Source organism: Penicillium concentricum, assembly GCF_028827145.1.
Source record: "Penicillium concentricum strain IBT 3081 chromosome Unknown utg000001l_segment0_segment0, whole genome shotgun sequence".
NCBI lineage: Eukaryota > Fungi > Ascomycota > Eurotiomycetes > Eurotiales > Aspergillaceae > Penicillium > Penicillium concentricum.
The window spans coordinates 5,350,962-5,363,013 of NW_026622754.1; the positions used below are offsets into that span (position 1 = coordinate 5,350,962).

General features: G+C 46.8%; 6 protein-coding genes across 6 annotated transcripts; 1 reads left to right on the forward strand and 5 right to left on the reverse strand.

The window, feature by feature from the left end:
- Positions 1-1,246: 1,246 nt before the first annotated feature.
- On the reverse strand, positions 1,247-2,315 carry N7517_002039 (FAD-binding oxidoreductase; the record flags this gene model as incomplete). The annotated part of the gene is made up of 3 exons (XM_056719769.1): positions 1,247-1,626; positions 1,685-1,891; positions 1,946-2,315. The coding sequence occupies 3 exons, from the start codon at positions 2,313-2,315 to the stop codon at positions 1,247-1,249; spliced, it is 957 nt and encodes a 318-aa protein (XP_056583904.1).
- Positions 2,316-2,887: 572 nt separating this feature from the next.
- On the reverse strand, positions 2,888-3,607 carry N7517_002040 (CIA30 family protein; the record flags this gene model as incomplete). The annotated part of the gene is made up of 2 exons (XM_056719770.1): positions 2,888-3,071; positions 3,120-3,607. 2 exons carry the CDS (start codon positions 3,605-3,607, stop codon positions 2,888-2,890), a joined length of 672 nt encoding a protein of 223 aa, XP_056583905.1.
- Positions 3,608-4,003: 396 nt separating this feature from the next.
- On the reverse strand, positions 4,004-5,851 carry N7517_002041 (MFS transporter; the record flags this gene model as incomplete). Its single annotated transcript, XM_056719771.1, has 4 exons — positions 4,004-4,250; positions 4,303-4,434; positions 4,494-5,480; positions 5,541-5,851. 4 exons carry the CDS (start codon positions 5,849-5,851, stop codon positions 4,004-4,006), a joined length of 1,677 nt encoding a protein of 558 aa, XP_056583906.1.
- A 717-nt stretch (positions 5,852-6,568) lies between these two features.
- On the reverse strand, positions 6,569-7,954 carry N7517_002042 (Pyridoxal phosphate-dependent transferase major region subdomain 1; the record flags this gene model as incomplete). The annotated part of the gene is made up of 2 exons (XM_056719772.1): positions 6,569-7,818; positions 7,870-7,954. The coding sequence occupies 2 exons, from the start codon at positions 7,952-7,954 to the stop codon at positions 6,569-6,571; spliced, it is 1,335 nt and encodes a 444-aa protein (XP_056583907.1).
- A 374-nt stretch (positions 7,955-8,328) lies between these two features.
- On the forward strand, positions 8,329-10,023 carry N7517_002043 (Amino acid/polyamine transporter I; the record flags this gene model as incomplete). Its single annotated transcript, XM_056719773.1, has 1 exon — positions 8,329-10,023. One exon carries the CDS (start codon positions 8,329-8,331, stop codon positions 10,021-10,023), a length of 1,695 nt encoding a protein of 564 aa, XP_056583908.1.
- Positions 10,024-10,327: 304 nt separating this feature from the next.
- Positions 10,328-11,913, reverse strand: N7517_002044 (glycoside hydrolase family 76 protein; the record flags this gene model as incomplete). The annotated part of the gene is made up of 4 exons (XM_056719774.1): positions 10,328-10,903; positions 10,985-11,434; positions 11,491-11,738; positions 11,814-11,913. The coding sequence occupies 4 exons, from the start codon at positions 11,911-11,913 to the stop codon at positions 10,328-10,330; spliced, it is 1,374 nt and encodes a 457-aa protein (XP_056583909.1).
- Positions 11,914-12,052: the final 139 nt, after the last annotated feature.

The window sequence follows — 12,052 nt, forward strand, 5'->3', positions numbered from 1 at the left end:
AATTGAGGTTACACCTAGTCTTTACTTCTAGAATTACCGTGAAACCAGTAGTACAAGATGTCTAGGCGATCATTTCAAGAAGAATTGAGGTTACACCTAGTCTTTACTTCTAGAATTACCGTGAAACCAGTAGTACAAGATGTCTAGGCGATCATTTCAAGAAGAATTGAGGTTACACCTAATCTTTACTTCTAGAATCACGCGACCCTCCGACAGTCCTACGCAGTGGTGCTGCAACGGTCCGGCAAGAGTTCGGCGTACATGCGCTCAGAATCGAGCCCTCGACAGAAGCCAATCCCACTTGTCCGCCGTGCCCCAGATGCTGCTTCCTTGTTTTCCACTCAAACCGAGGCAAAAATCGACCGAAGAGACAGCCGTCATTCCAGTCAGGAAAGTATATTAGGGCATGTGGGAATACAGAAGACCACAGAGGTTCGCATGTCTCATTAGCCTCGGCAGATGAATGAGAGGAACCCGCATTTCCAATAATTGAATCCTTTTCGAGAGCATTAATATAAGCCCATATGTGGAATACACTCCATTTCCGTAATTACTTGACACTATTATGTGGAGACTATCTTAATGGCAGGCGTACAGCCATCACATGAACACCCTACTTCATTCAATTCCAAAAAGGCCCTCTCAGGCCACCATTGGGATCATATCGTCGCTTGAGTCCCCGTAGCTTCGGAAAGTTATCGGCATATATCTCAATACACTTGTCAGCTTCTAATTAATTGCAGAAAATTTGACATTGCTCACCTTTCTTGGGTCATTGAAGTCCTCAAGTGAATGGGTGAAGTACTCCAATTCACATTGTTCATTGTGTCCGCATATAAAGAACGGAGCCTCTCTGATCTCCCTATAAGCCAACTCTCTGCTTTCTCTGGAAGTAGATGGGGCACCAGTTCCAAGTTGCAGAATAGATTGACCGCGCGTACCCGGCCAGGCTCGCAGCGTCGGGTCTACCGAATGAAAAGCTGGCTAAACGATGTAATAAAATCAGGTCAACAAACGCAGGTTCCATTTTGATAAGGTAATCGATGATTACATACCGTCTGCATGAATTCAATCAAGACATAGGTCCCACCAAGAGAAAGAGATGGGTCCTTTCGGGTCAAACTCTCAATCCAGTCCCATGCCTTCGAAATCATTTGTTCATTGACCTGGGAAATGATGAGGCATGACTGGAAGTTTGTAGTTTTCCCTTTGGCAGCTTCAAGACGATCTTGGTTTTTATGTCAGCTCATTCATACCACAGCATCGGCATTTTCGTGTGTTTACCCCAAATTTGGTTGCACTGTCGAATTGTCATGGATCTGGTTCCATCGATGGCACCTTCAATATCCAAAGCCCAGCGGAATCCCACTGTACTTCTCCCGTGTGTTTCTCCATGTGCGTCAAAAACTTGAAGGCCAATACCCGGCTTTGGACTCTCGCCCGTATAATGACCTTGGCTAAGATCGAGGGGGAAAATGTGCATTGCCATCTTTGGATCCTTACATTCCGCAGTGAATCTTGAAATGGCCTTTGCGACGACAGAGAATGCCGACCTTGGATAGGATATTTGGCCAGAATATATTTTGTCCGGGTAGGGGTAAACTCGTAGTTTGACCTCTACCAATACTGTATATGGAATATAAGTAGACAGTTCATCTAGACCGATACGTGAAGCTTGCCTTACCTCCAAAACTGCCCCCGCCACCTCTCAATGCCCACAGTAATTCCGGCTCAGTGGACGCCCACAAAATCCTGCCATCCGTCAAGACGACCTTTGCGTCTAGCATATTGTGCGGGTCAGCACCAAGGCCTTTTTCGGATGAGAGCCAAGATATTCCGCCTGCAAGTATGGAGCCGCCAACGCCAACGTATGTGCAGCGAGCACCAACTACTGTAATTTTTATTTAACCTTTTGCACTATATATAGCAGAGATATCTGACGTACCAGCATGACCAGGAGCATTTTCCTCGATTTTTCCATCAACTTCTCCCCAGGTTTGCCCTGCACCAACAGCCACGGTCTGTTCTTCTGCGTTGTATTCGAATTTGTCAAAAGCAGACAACGAGATTAGTACATCGCTGGCAGATGAGGACCCCACCCCAGTACTTCGGATCGCCCAATCCAGATCAGTACTTGACAAAAAACAAAGTAAAGTTGCGAGAGACGAAGTAGTGCAGGGCCGAGCGATGATTTTAGGCTTCAAATCTTTCTGGGCTGCCCAAGTGCAACTCTCTAATCCGTAACGTGGAGAGTCCGGGCATATTATTTCGGAGGAAGAAAGAGGAAGCTCGGCAATAAATTTATGAGGGGACATATTTTTTCTTTAATGAAATCGAGGATTAATGAATCTGATATATTCCCAAGGAGATATTCATTTTCAATGGGAATTCTAACGTGACTGGTAAAGCAACTAAATTACGTCATACACTCATAGACCGGCCTCGAGGGCTGTGGACGTTCACCGAGAATGACAAGACCTAGTTAGGCATTGGCGGACTATTTAGAGCCATATCTACCTTGATATCAAAGATCCTGATTGTTATTTAAGGTACTTGATCCCTACAACGATAAATGTGATATAATCGCGTACTGTTGGACTTAGCTACTCTCCCGCTTTGCTCAAGTTACGTGCAGTATGATTATAATTCCATCAATCACATAGCAGATTGATTCGAGTGTTCAAGGTTTTATATATCTGAGACCAGGATATTAATGCATTACTCTAGGGCTGCATATATGGTAGAGCATATTCCTCGCGCGAGCGGGAATGGCGCATTAAGACTACTCTGTTCTGTACAGTCTCTCTCTAATCTTTTCCATGCTTATATCCAACTATTTGGATGAAGCTATTCTTTCAGGGTCATGGATTTTATCGAGACGACCATCTTAGAACGATGGGCAACAACCCCAAAACCACCTTCTGTCCTCTCGAGTTTTCACCGGCTCTGTTTTCTCGTCACCATAGTCCACGGACTCCTTAGTGAGATCAGGAGTATCGACGTAACTCTCGCGGAACAATCCAATGGATTGAACCCTCAGGCTAAATTCACCGTGTTGCTCCCCAAAGAAACTGTAAGATTAGGACCAATTTTCTGTTCCCCATCGACATAAAGCTCACCTTCGCATCATGATCCGAAACCTCCTTATATGCGACAAGTCCAACGGCCTGGCATCTTCTACCGGCTTCCCCCGATATGTCGGTCTCAGATCCTTCCATGACATACGCACTTCGCGGCCTGTCTCATTTGGGCAAAAATCATATTCCCAGACAAGAGCACTCTGTTCACGACTATCTGGCCTCTGTTGTGGAATTTCGTCTGTCAGGGAGAAAGTGTATCGTTTTCCGTCCGATGGAACAATGCGTAGCTCAACACCGTCATAGCCGCTGAGGTCCCATATTTGGTCGTTTCCGACCGTGCGTTGTGAGGCAAACCCTGCGCCGCCGAGTGTCTCAATGTCGAGGTTGCCGTGAAATATTACCCCTTCTTTGGTAGGCTCGAGTTTCGACACAGATGATCCACCACGGACGCGGTCGTCGGAGGCGGTCCAGCGATTGAGGTCCCAATCTGGACCAAAAAGAATTTGTTTATTCGTAGGGTATTCCATTGTGAATGCGGAAGGGGTTGGCAGGCGGTCGAGACTAGTGTTAGATTGTGGGATTATCGCGAGCTGGGAACTGCAATCCGATCGATCCATCCATAGATCGGTTGGTTGATTGACAACTGACGTCATTTGTTTAAGCGATAAACAAAGTCTTGCCTGACAAACAAGGCCAGAATTTAAACTAACTAACTAGTTAGTTAGTTAGTTACAGGCATCTATCAAACATTAGATATGGCGCCTCTATATTGTAGGCTCCATACGAGAGCCTTAGTTTTTGTTGTGGTCTAATGATAAAATACGCTGAATTTATTCCCACATCTATGTATCCAACGCTGGAGGTAATCTGATCTTCAAAATAACATTGGGGTATATTGACTCTATAACGTGAATTCATATCTATTAGACATCATAAGGTTTCTTTTCAACATCGTAAACGGGCGAGCATGCCAATTTACTTCTCGTTCGCAGCCATGGACCGTATACCTTGAACAAAACAGGAATAGGGATCATGGCAATCGCGATACACCCTAGCATTGTACCCGCCCATTGGACTCCCAGGTTCTCCATCATTTGCCTGGAGAAAAGTGGGAACGAGCAGCCAATAGCTGAGCGTAAGATTGTGTTCGCTGCAATGGTGGATGCAGCCCTGTCAATTGGGTTAGTCACTCGTTCTCAAGTGATAGACAAGGGTAACATACAACGTAGGATAGCAGTCAACAATATAATTGAAACATTGCAAGAAGATCAAAAAGATCCCAGCTCCGGTGAAGAGCCCTGAAGCTACGGGAGCCATCCAGTGGATAGATGAAGTGTATCCGGTCCAGCCGAACCTGTTGCATATTAGCTCTGAACACCGTACATTGTTGAAAACTTCAAGAAGGGCACTTACCAAAACATTCCCCCGGCAAAGAGTACAGCTCCGATGATGGCAGGTGGAAGGCGCCATTCGGGGATGGGCTTATCACCGTTTGCCGCCAGCTTGATTCTATATGAACCCTGTATCAGGAGGATATAAACACCGCCGAGAAGTTCGCCGATGATGATTCCGATGAATGCAAGTCCACCGACACCCATGTTCATTCCGTAGACGCCCTGAAACACCGTAGGATATGCACCTAATAGAGCATAAATCAGCCCATAGATGAAAGAGATGTACAATGAGATCAGAAGCAGTATGGGTTCCGTGAACAACATCACAATGGGTCGGGCAAAATTGTTCCGTAGAAGCTCCTTTACATCCACTTCGACCTCATCTTGCTTGGCATGGATGCCCCAATTGCGAGTCTGTCGGCGCAGGGTAGCTGCCTTGCGGACAAGGATGACTGGAGCATAAGTCTCCTCTAGGAAGGCAAAGACTAGGATAAACCCTAGGAAGACCATGATTGCAGAGATATACATCGTCCACCGCCAACCCAGAGGGCTCATTGCAATGAAGCCACCCACAAACGGTGCCGAAAAGGGCCCGATAAACACCGCCATGCAGAAAATCGACATGACGACACCCCGTTGGGTATTGTTAAACAGATCAGAGAAGACAGCTGGCACAGTTGAGATTGGGCTTGCAGAAAAAAAGCCAGCCCAGAATCTACAAACCATGATGGTCTGAATATCTTTGGCAACTGCACATGCTATGGTGAAGATAGCGCATCCGAAAAGTCCAAGAGATAGTGGCCAACGTCTGCCAATCAGCTCCGATCCCGGTGCCCAAATTGTTGGCCCGGCTGCGAAGCCAAGGACATAAAGTGTGACTCCAAGTGAGCCAATTTCGCTGCTTGTGTTGAACTCCTTGCTGAAGCCAGGAATAGCAGCCGAGAAGACAGCGCTGGTAAACGATCCGGCGAAGGTACCGTAACATAAGATGCAAACTAGCATTATTCTATTGAGATATTAGCAGGTGTATACAGATGTTGACAAGGAGGAACGATAGTAAACATACCGTCTAGATGTAGACCAATTGTAAGGATGTAAGGGATCATTGGCTCCATCAAACTCCACGACATAGCCTTCAGAATCCGGGAGCAGAGGTGGATACTCTTTGTTGGCACCCATAGGAAGCCATTTATCACGAGGAAGAGGCCCTCTCGTAGAGCCCACTGTGGTTTTTTGTTGCAGACGATAAGTGTTGATCCGGGTAAGCTCGAGGGTGTCGATTTCCTCTATTGTGTCGTCGGATTCATGGCTGCGAGAGTCCATGGGATAGTCGGTATCTGTATCATATTTGTCTGGGTGTTGGTTGATATGCTCCATTGTATGCTGTCATGTCAAGGTTTCGGGATTAGACTGGGAATTTGTGTGGGAATATACAAGGCACTGGTCGAGGAAGGCAACACAGTATATGTTCCTGTTTCGGTCAGCCCATTGATCACATTTTTTTCCTAGTCTTCGGCCTAATCCGCAATCCATTGTAAAATGGGCCCTGATTGTCGCAAAGCGACCTCTACTAGGGCTAAAAATTAGTTTTAGTAGATCCATACTTTTCCGCTGTGGCTTTAAATTCTTTAAATATCCACTATCCAGTCATATTGCCCCGGTAGTGTAAGTCAGCGACCAGTTAAAAGTTAGCTCAGGTCGGCTAGGATCGGAGGTGTGGCTGGCATCCGCTGTAAAAGTGGTCCACCGAGGATAAGCGATCATAGCCGTTATCAATTTTGTTTCAGGCGAACGAAAACTCTTCAATATGTTGTTTTCAGGCTGAAATTAATCAACAATGACAACATGTTTATATTGTAGACTGCCTCCAGACCGATTCCGACTCGCCACGTGAAACCGGTTTGGCGTGTTCCCCGTGCCGAAGCCGTCGAGGCGGACCGGGACCCAGTTAGTTCCACTATCTTCGGGATATAACTCGGTCAAAGCCGCTTAGTACAGATGTATATGTTAATCAATTCTCTCATATACCGATTTAGTCGAAAGAACACTGCCAGTATTTTGCAACAAATCGATTTCCTTGCTTGGTGATACCTATTATATACGACGATCACAATCTTCCTCGTGTAGCTTCTTACAGAGGTCTTTCAGTGTCCACCCAGCCCAGTCGAAGTCGCTGGTCTCAAGATAGATTTGCCCGCTCAGTCGAACCCACCAAGATCCCTGAAAAGGGAACACTGGCATGAATGTGTTGTATGACTTGATCATCGTCTGCTGCATCCATTCAGTCACCGTAGTGTCGGGCTTACCTCGTTCTTTGACCAGACTACCGTCTCCCGAGGTAGGTTTCTGGATAGGAAGGAGGATGTTAACCATGAAGCAGTCTGTCGAAGTATGGGCAGTGTTGTCCAGGATCACGGTTCCTAGAATATCTGCAACCCTCTGTCCACCGGTGCGGGAAAGTTGAACACAGTAATTCCGAATCTCGGTCTCGCTGCCGCACACCCTCTGTCTCCACCGGATGGCTTCAGGGACTGCTAAAAATGAAAAGTTGTCGGCTGTTCCAACGAATTCGAAATTGGAAACGAATTCTGTCTTTTCATTCGCTGACTCCTTGAAATAAACACGAGATCCTTGCGGCCGAGGAATGAACCCGTGACTTGTTGGTAGAGTGCTTCGCATCATGGCTTGGTTGCGCTCGGGGACGTAAAATACAGCACATGAGCGAGGAGTAAACAGCCACTTATGGCAGTTGCTGATCAAGAAGTCTGGATCCAACGAGGATAGATTGAGATCGATTTGCCCAATTCCATGGGCAGCATCAATCAGACTCAGTACACCCTCTGAATGGCAGAGCGCTGTGAGTTCCTCGAATGGAAGCCGAAGACCCGGGTTGGATGAAACTGTGTCAAAGATAGCAATGCGCGGGCGATAACCTTCCCTGCGTGAATCGCTAATCGCTTTTCGAAATGCAGAAACCATCTCAGAGTCATCAACTGGATGTATGAAACCAATCTCTCTAGTGCGAACCCTGTCTTCATTGGCCTCACAAACATAATTGGTCGTCTTGCCACATGCTCCATATATGATATCCAACTGAAGAATCTCATCTTTTCCATCACTACTCCATACCATGTTTCGAATAACTGTATTGACTCCAGTGGTTGCGTTCGGAACAAAGACAATGGTTGACTCCGGTACACCAAGGAAGTTACTCATGGCAGCCCGTGATTCGTCCAACAGTTCAGGGAAACGATATTTGATGAAGGGACACGGAGTCGCCTCGCATTCATCGCGTAGTTCATTTGCTTTGTTGCGAATAGCGATAGGTGACGCTCCAAATGATCCTAAAATACGCGGTGAGCAGGTGAATATATAGGAACCCGCATCTCTCTTACCATGATTCAGGTTTCGATAACCAGGAGCAAAGGAAAAATGCCGACGCATTTCATGTCCAAATGGTGTTGGCTCATATTGTGACATTTTTTACGTCTGCTGTTGGAGATTTGAAAGGAGTTCGCGACTTATTTCCCCCGCACTTCCCACTTTCTCTACAGAATACAACACAAGGCTCGGACCTCGGACATCCCTACGATAAGCCCGCCGATCATTGACTGGGGGAATATTGGCCCCAACATCATTTCCCTAGTGATTCCGACCCTTTTGATCCTCCAACCTCTCAGCTGTCACTCCGCATACTACCTAGGTAATCCCCACTGTCTATCCCCACAGGTCCGTGCATTCAATACAAAATATCCAATACCCCGGAAGGGTCAGTACTTTCACTATGCGACCAGTCTCGACAGGCCGCAGCACCTCTCTTGAACAAGATACAAATTCCAGACCACTCATAAAATATGGAGGAATACAACAAAAAGAGAGACGATATGAAACATCATGAACGCACCGAACCCGACAAGGGGGTCAGGATGCCGATGGAAATGGGCACCTTACAGCGCCGGCTCAAGTCCCGCCATATTCAATTCCTTGCTCTCTCTGGGGCTATTGGGACTGGACTCTTTGTGGGCACAGGTCAGATCCTTTCGCTGGCTGGGCCATTATCGATGGTGCTCGCGTATCTCATCACGGGATTTAATCTCTACGCGGTGATCAACAGCATGGGTGAAATGGCGACCTGGCTTCCATTACCTGGCGCCGTTCCCGTGTATGCATCTCGATTTGTTGATGAGGCCCTGGGCTTTACTCTGGGATGGAACTATTGGTATCAATTTGCTATTGGTGTTCCGATTGAAATAAGTGCAGCTGCTCTTGTGATCGACTACTGGCCTAACAACATTTCCTCGGCCGTGTGGATTACGGTACTCTATGTGAGTATTTTCGCCCTCAACTGCCTTCCTGTTCGGATCTATGGTGAACTCGAGTTTGTGCTTGGCTCGATAAAGCTCTTAACTATTGTGGGTTTGATGTTGCTCATGCTCATCATCACGCTCGGCGGAGCTCCGACACATGACCGGATAGGGTTCCGCTACTGGAAAAACCCGGGTCCTATGAATACCTATCTAGAGGATGGATCCTTAGGGCGCTTTCTGGCGTTTTGGAAAGTTTTTATTCAGGCAACTTTCAGCTACGGGGGTAGTGAAATGGTTGTCATCGCCGCAGGAGAGACAGAAAATCCGCGGCGGAATATCCCCAAAGCCGTGCGGCGTGTTTTCTGGCGAATTGCCATCTTTTATGTTGGCAGTGTTTTCCTTGTCGGTCTATGTGTCTCATCTCAAGATCATAGGCTGCTCAACGCCATTGATGCCGGCGCGGCAGGCGTGGGGGCAAGCCCTTTTGTCATTGCAATCGAGAATGGCGGTATTCCGGTGCTACCATCCATCATCAACGCCGTTGTTCTCACATCGGCATTTTCAGCTGGCAATTCTTTCTTTTATGCCTCGACTCGAATACTATATTCCACGGCATTGGATGGGAAAGCGCCTCGGCTGCTCCGATTCGAGAAATTTGGAGTTCCATATGCCTGTGTTGCGATCACTGCTGCTCTGAGCTTACTTGTGTACCTCAATGTTGCATCAAGCTCAGCTGAAGTCTTTTTCTGGATTAGCAACCTGAGCTCTGTGAGCACATTGATCGTGTGGTCTTCAATTGCTGCGACATATGTTCGTTTCTATCAAGGACTTAAACACCACGGCATCCCGCGGTCCACTCTTCCATTCCAGTCACCTTTCCAGCCGTTCCTGGCCTACTTTGCAATAGTATTCTCCTTGAATGTGGCATTCTTTAATGGCTTTGATGCTTTCTTTCCTGGTCATTTCAGTGCCAAGACCTTTATCCCGCCTTACATTGACATTCCCATATTTGCTTGTCTTTTTCTAGGTTACAAATTCCTGAAAAGAACAAAGTTTGTCAAGGTAGAGGACATGGATTTCTGGTCTGGAAAAGAAGAGATTGACCGACTAGAATCCGTGTGGGAAGAGCCAAAGCCTCGCAACTTTCTTGGTACGTTCACCTCTTTCTTTTTCTTCCTTTGGCAGCTTATTACAGATACTGACGCACATCCCACAGAGCGAATATGGTTCTGGATTGCGTGAGCTTATAAGCCGCTCGGTGCAATGGCCAATCACTTTCATCGACGTCCCGCATCTTGCTCCCACCGACGGGCTATATACAATATCAATTGCAAGCTCTAGTGGGTATAAACTCAATACTTTTGATCCAATATGCTGCGCGAAATCTTTTCACGCGGCCATTGTAACATGTTTATTTCTTCGCTTGTCATATGACAAGTCTATCATAATATAATATGTCCAGTTGCTCAGCACCAAATAACTTAAACTCCAAATGCAAAAATACACAATAGCCAAGTAAACGATGGCCACACACATGCTAGCGGGATCAACCACCAAACATCATGAAACTCATGAGTCCAATCCAGCCAGCCACGAAAACTGCAGTCACGATGCCAGCCCCTGCCCTGTCAGCAGTTGTGATTGCAGTCGTCTTTTGACTGGAAGCAGTAGTGTCATCTTCACCTGCTGTTGGATTGCTAGTACTGTTTCCGCCAGTGGTCGAGGTCACCGGGGCAGTCTTGTTAAAATTGATCAAATTCGCGGTGAAGACTTTTGTCGCGCTGATCTGTTCTTCCATTCCCATCCAGCCGTCCCATGTAGACTTATACCATCGGACACCACAAGTACCATTGCTGTGACCAGTACAAGATGCAGCGGCTGCCTGACCCGATGTTTGTAGCTTCGCGATAATGCTGTCAAATGTTGATGGGACAAGTAGAGCAGTGAATGCCAACCAGGTAGAAGTCAATCCTTTGAAGAGGATCTCGTTGTTATTACAGTTTTCTGCAGGCTCGCAGTAATAGTCCTCAATGATGCCACCGGTGATGAAAAATTTGTCAAATGTCGCATTCAACAAGCCATTGACTGCCGTCAGCCATTGCGACTGAGTAGTTCCATTTGTCTGTAGGCAGTAGTGGACCTGGTTAGTCTACATTCTTTGGGACAACAATGAAACGGGACATTTGAAATGGGCATCTCTCACATAGTTGTACATATACGCTGCTCCCATCAGGTAAGTGCCGTAGTTATACGTCCATTGGGAATTTCCCTGAGTTGCACAATCATTATCAACATTGGTAGAATCGGCAACATTCCACGTTGAGTTGCTAAGCAGAGGTGACGAGAGAGACCAATCCCAGATCTTGTTGGCCCACTGGAGATAGATTGCATCTCCAGTATAGCGGGCCAGACGCGCAGATAACTGGAACAACCCCCCATTCGAGATGGCATTTTTCATTGCATAGCCTGACTGGTAGGGCCAGATTTGCCACCGTAGGCCACCGCCACATGAGGATGTATCCCATCTTTTGATCTGTGTATTGAAGACGCCCTGGGCTAAAGAGAGCCAAGAGAATCCAGTCGGGCGGTCCGGGAATGAGAACTCGGCAGCGGTCATAGCTGCTAAACCCCAAAACATTTGGTCGTCGTTTCCCTAGTAAATGATTGGTATTAGCTCTTATTGTCTTTCGAGAGTATGACGTCGCTCACCAAATAAGAACTGTAGTTGCTTGGCATATAGTCCCCGTCCGTGCCTGACTGCCATTGCAATCCAACACTTAGCTCCTCGTTGTATGTTGTGTCGCCAGTAAAGTGCCAGTATTCTAAGAGTGCAAGAAATAGTGGAGCTCCTTCCCACCATTTGTCTGGAAAGGCTCCAGGTATTTGACCGGTCTCGTTGCCGTAATAATATTTCATCATGGCGTACGTCGACGTACTCGCGGCGTCTTTGATCGACTCTGTGATAAAATCAAACGTTAGCTTCTCATTGCCGTTAGTAATTGACATGGAATGAGAATATAATCTCTGCGTACGTTCACTGCTGATATCTAAGTCGATTGCGTGTGCTGCGCTGGAAAGTAGTAATGCAGCGACAGCACCTCTAAAGGGGGACCACCCCCGGAGCAAGTACATCTTATGAAGGTGATGTACGGGAAATCGCACAAATTTCACCAATGAAAGATATCAGAGAAGAGATGTGGAATGTGCTCAAGAGACATCAAGGAATGGAAGAAAATATTTTCAAATTGGAAATCACGAACCATTTCCGCCG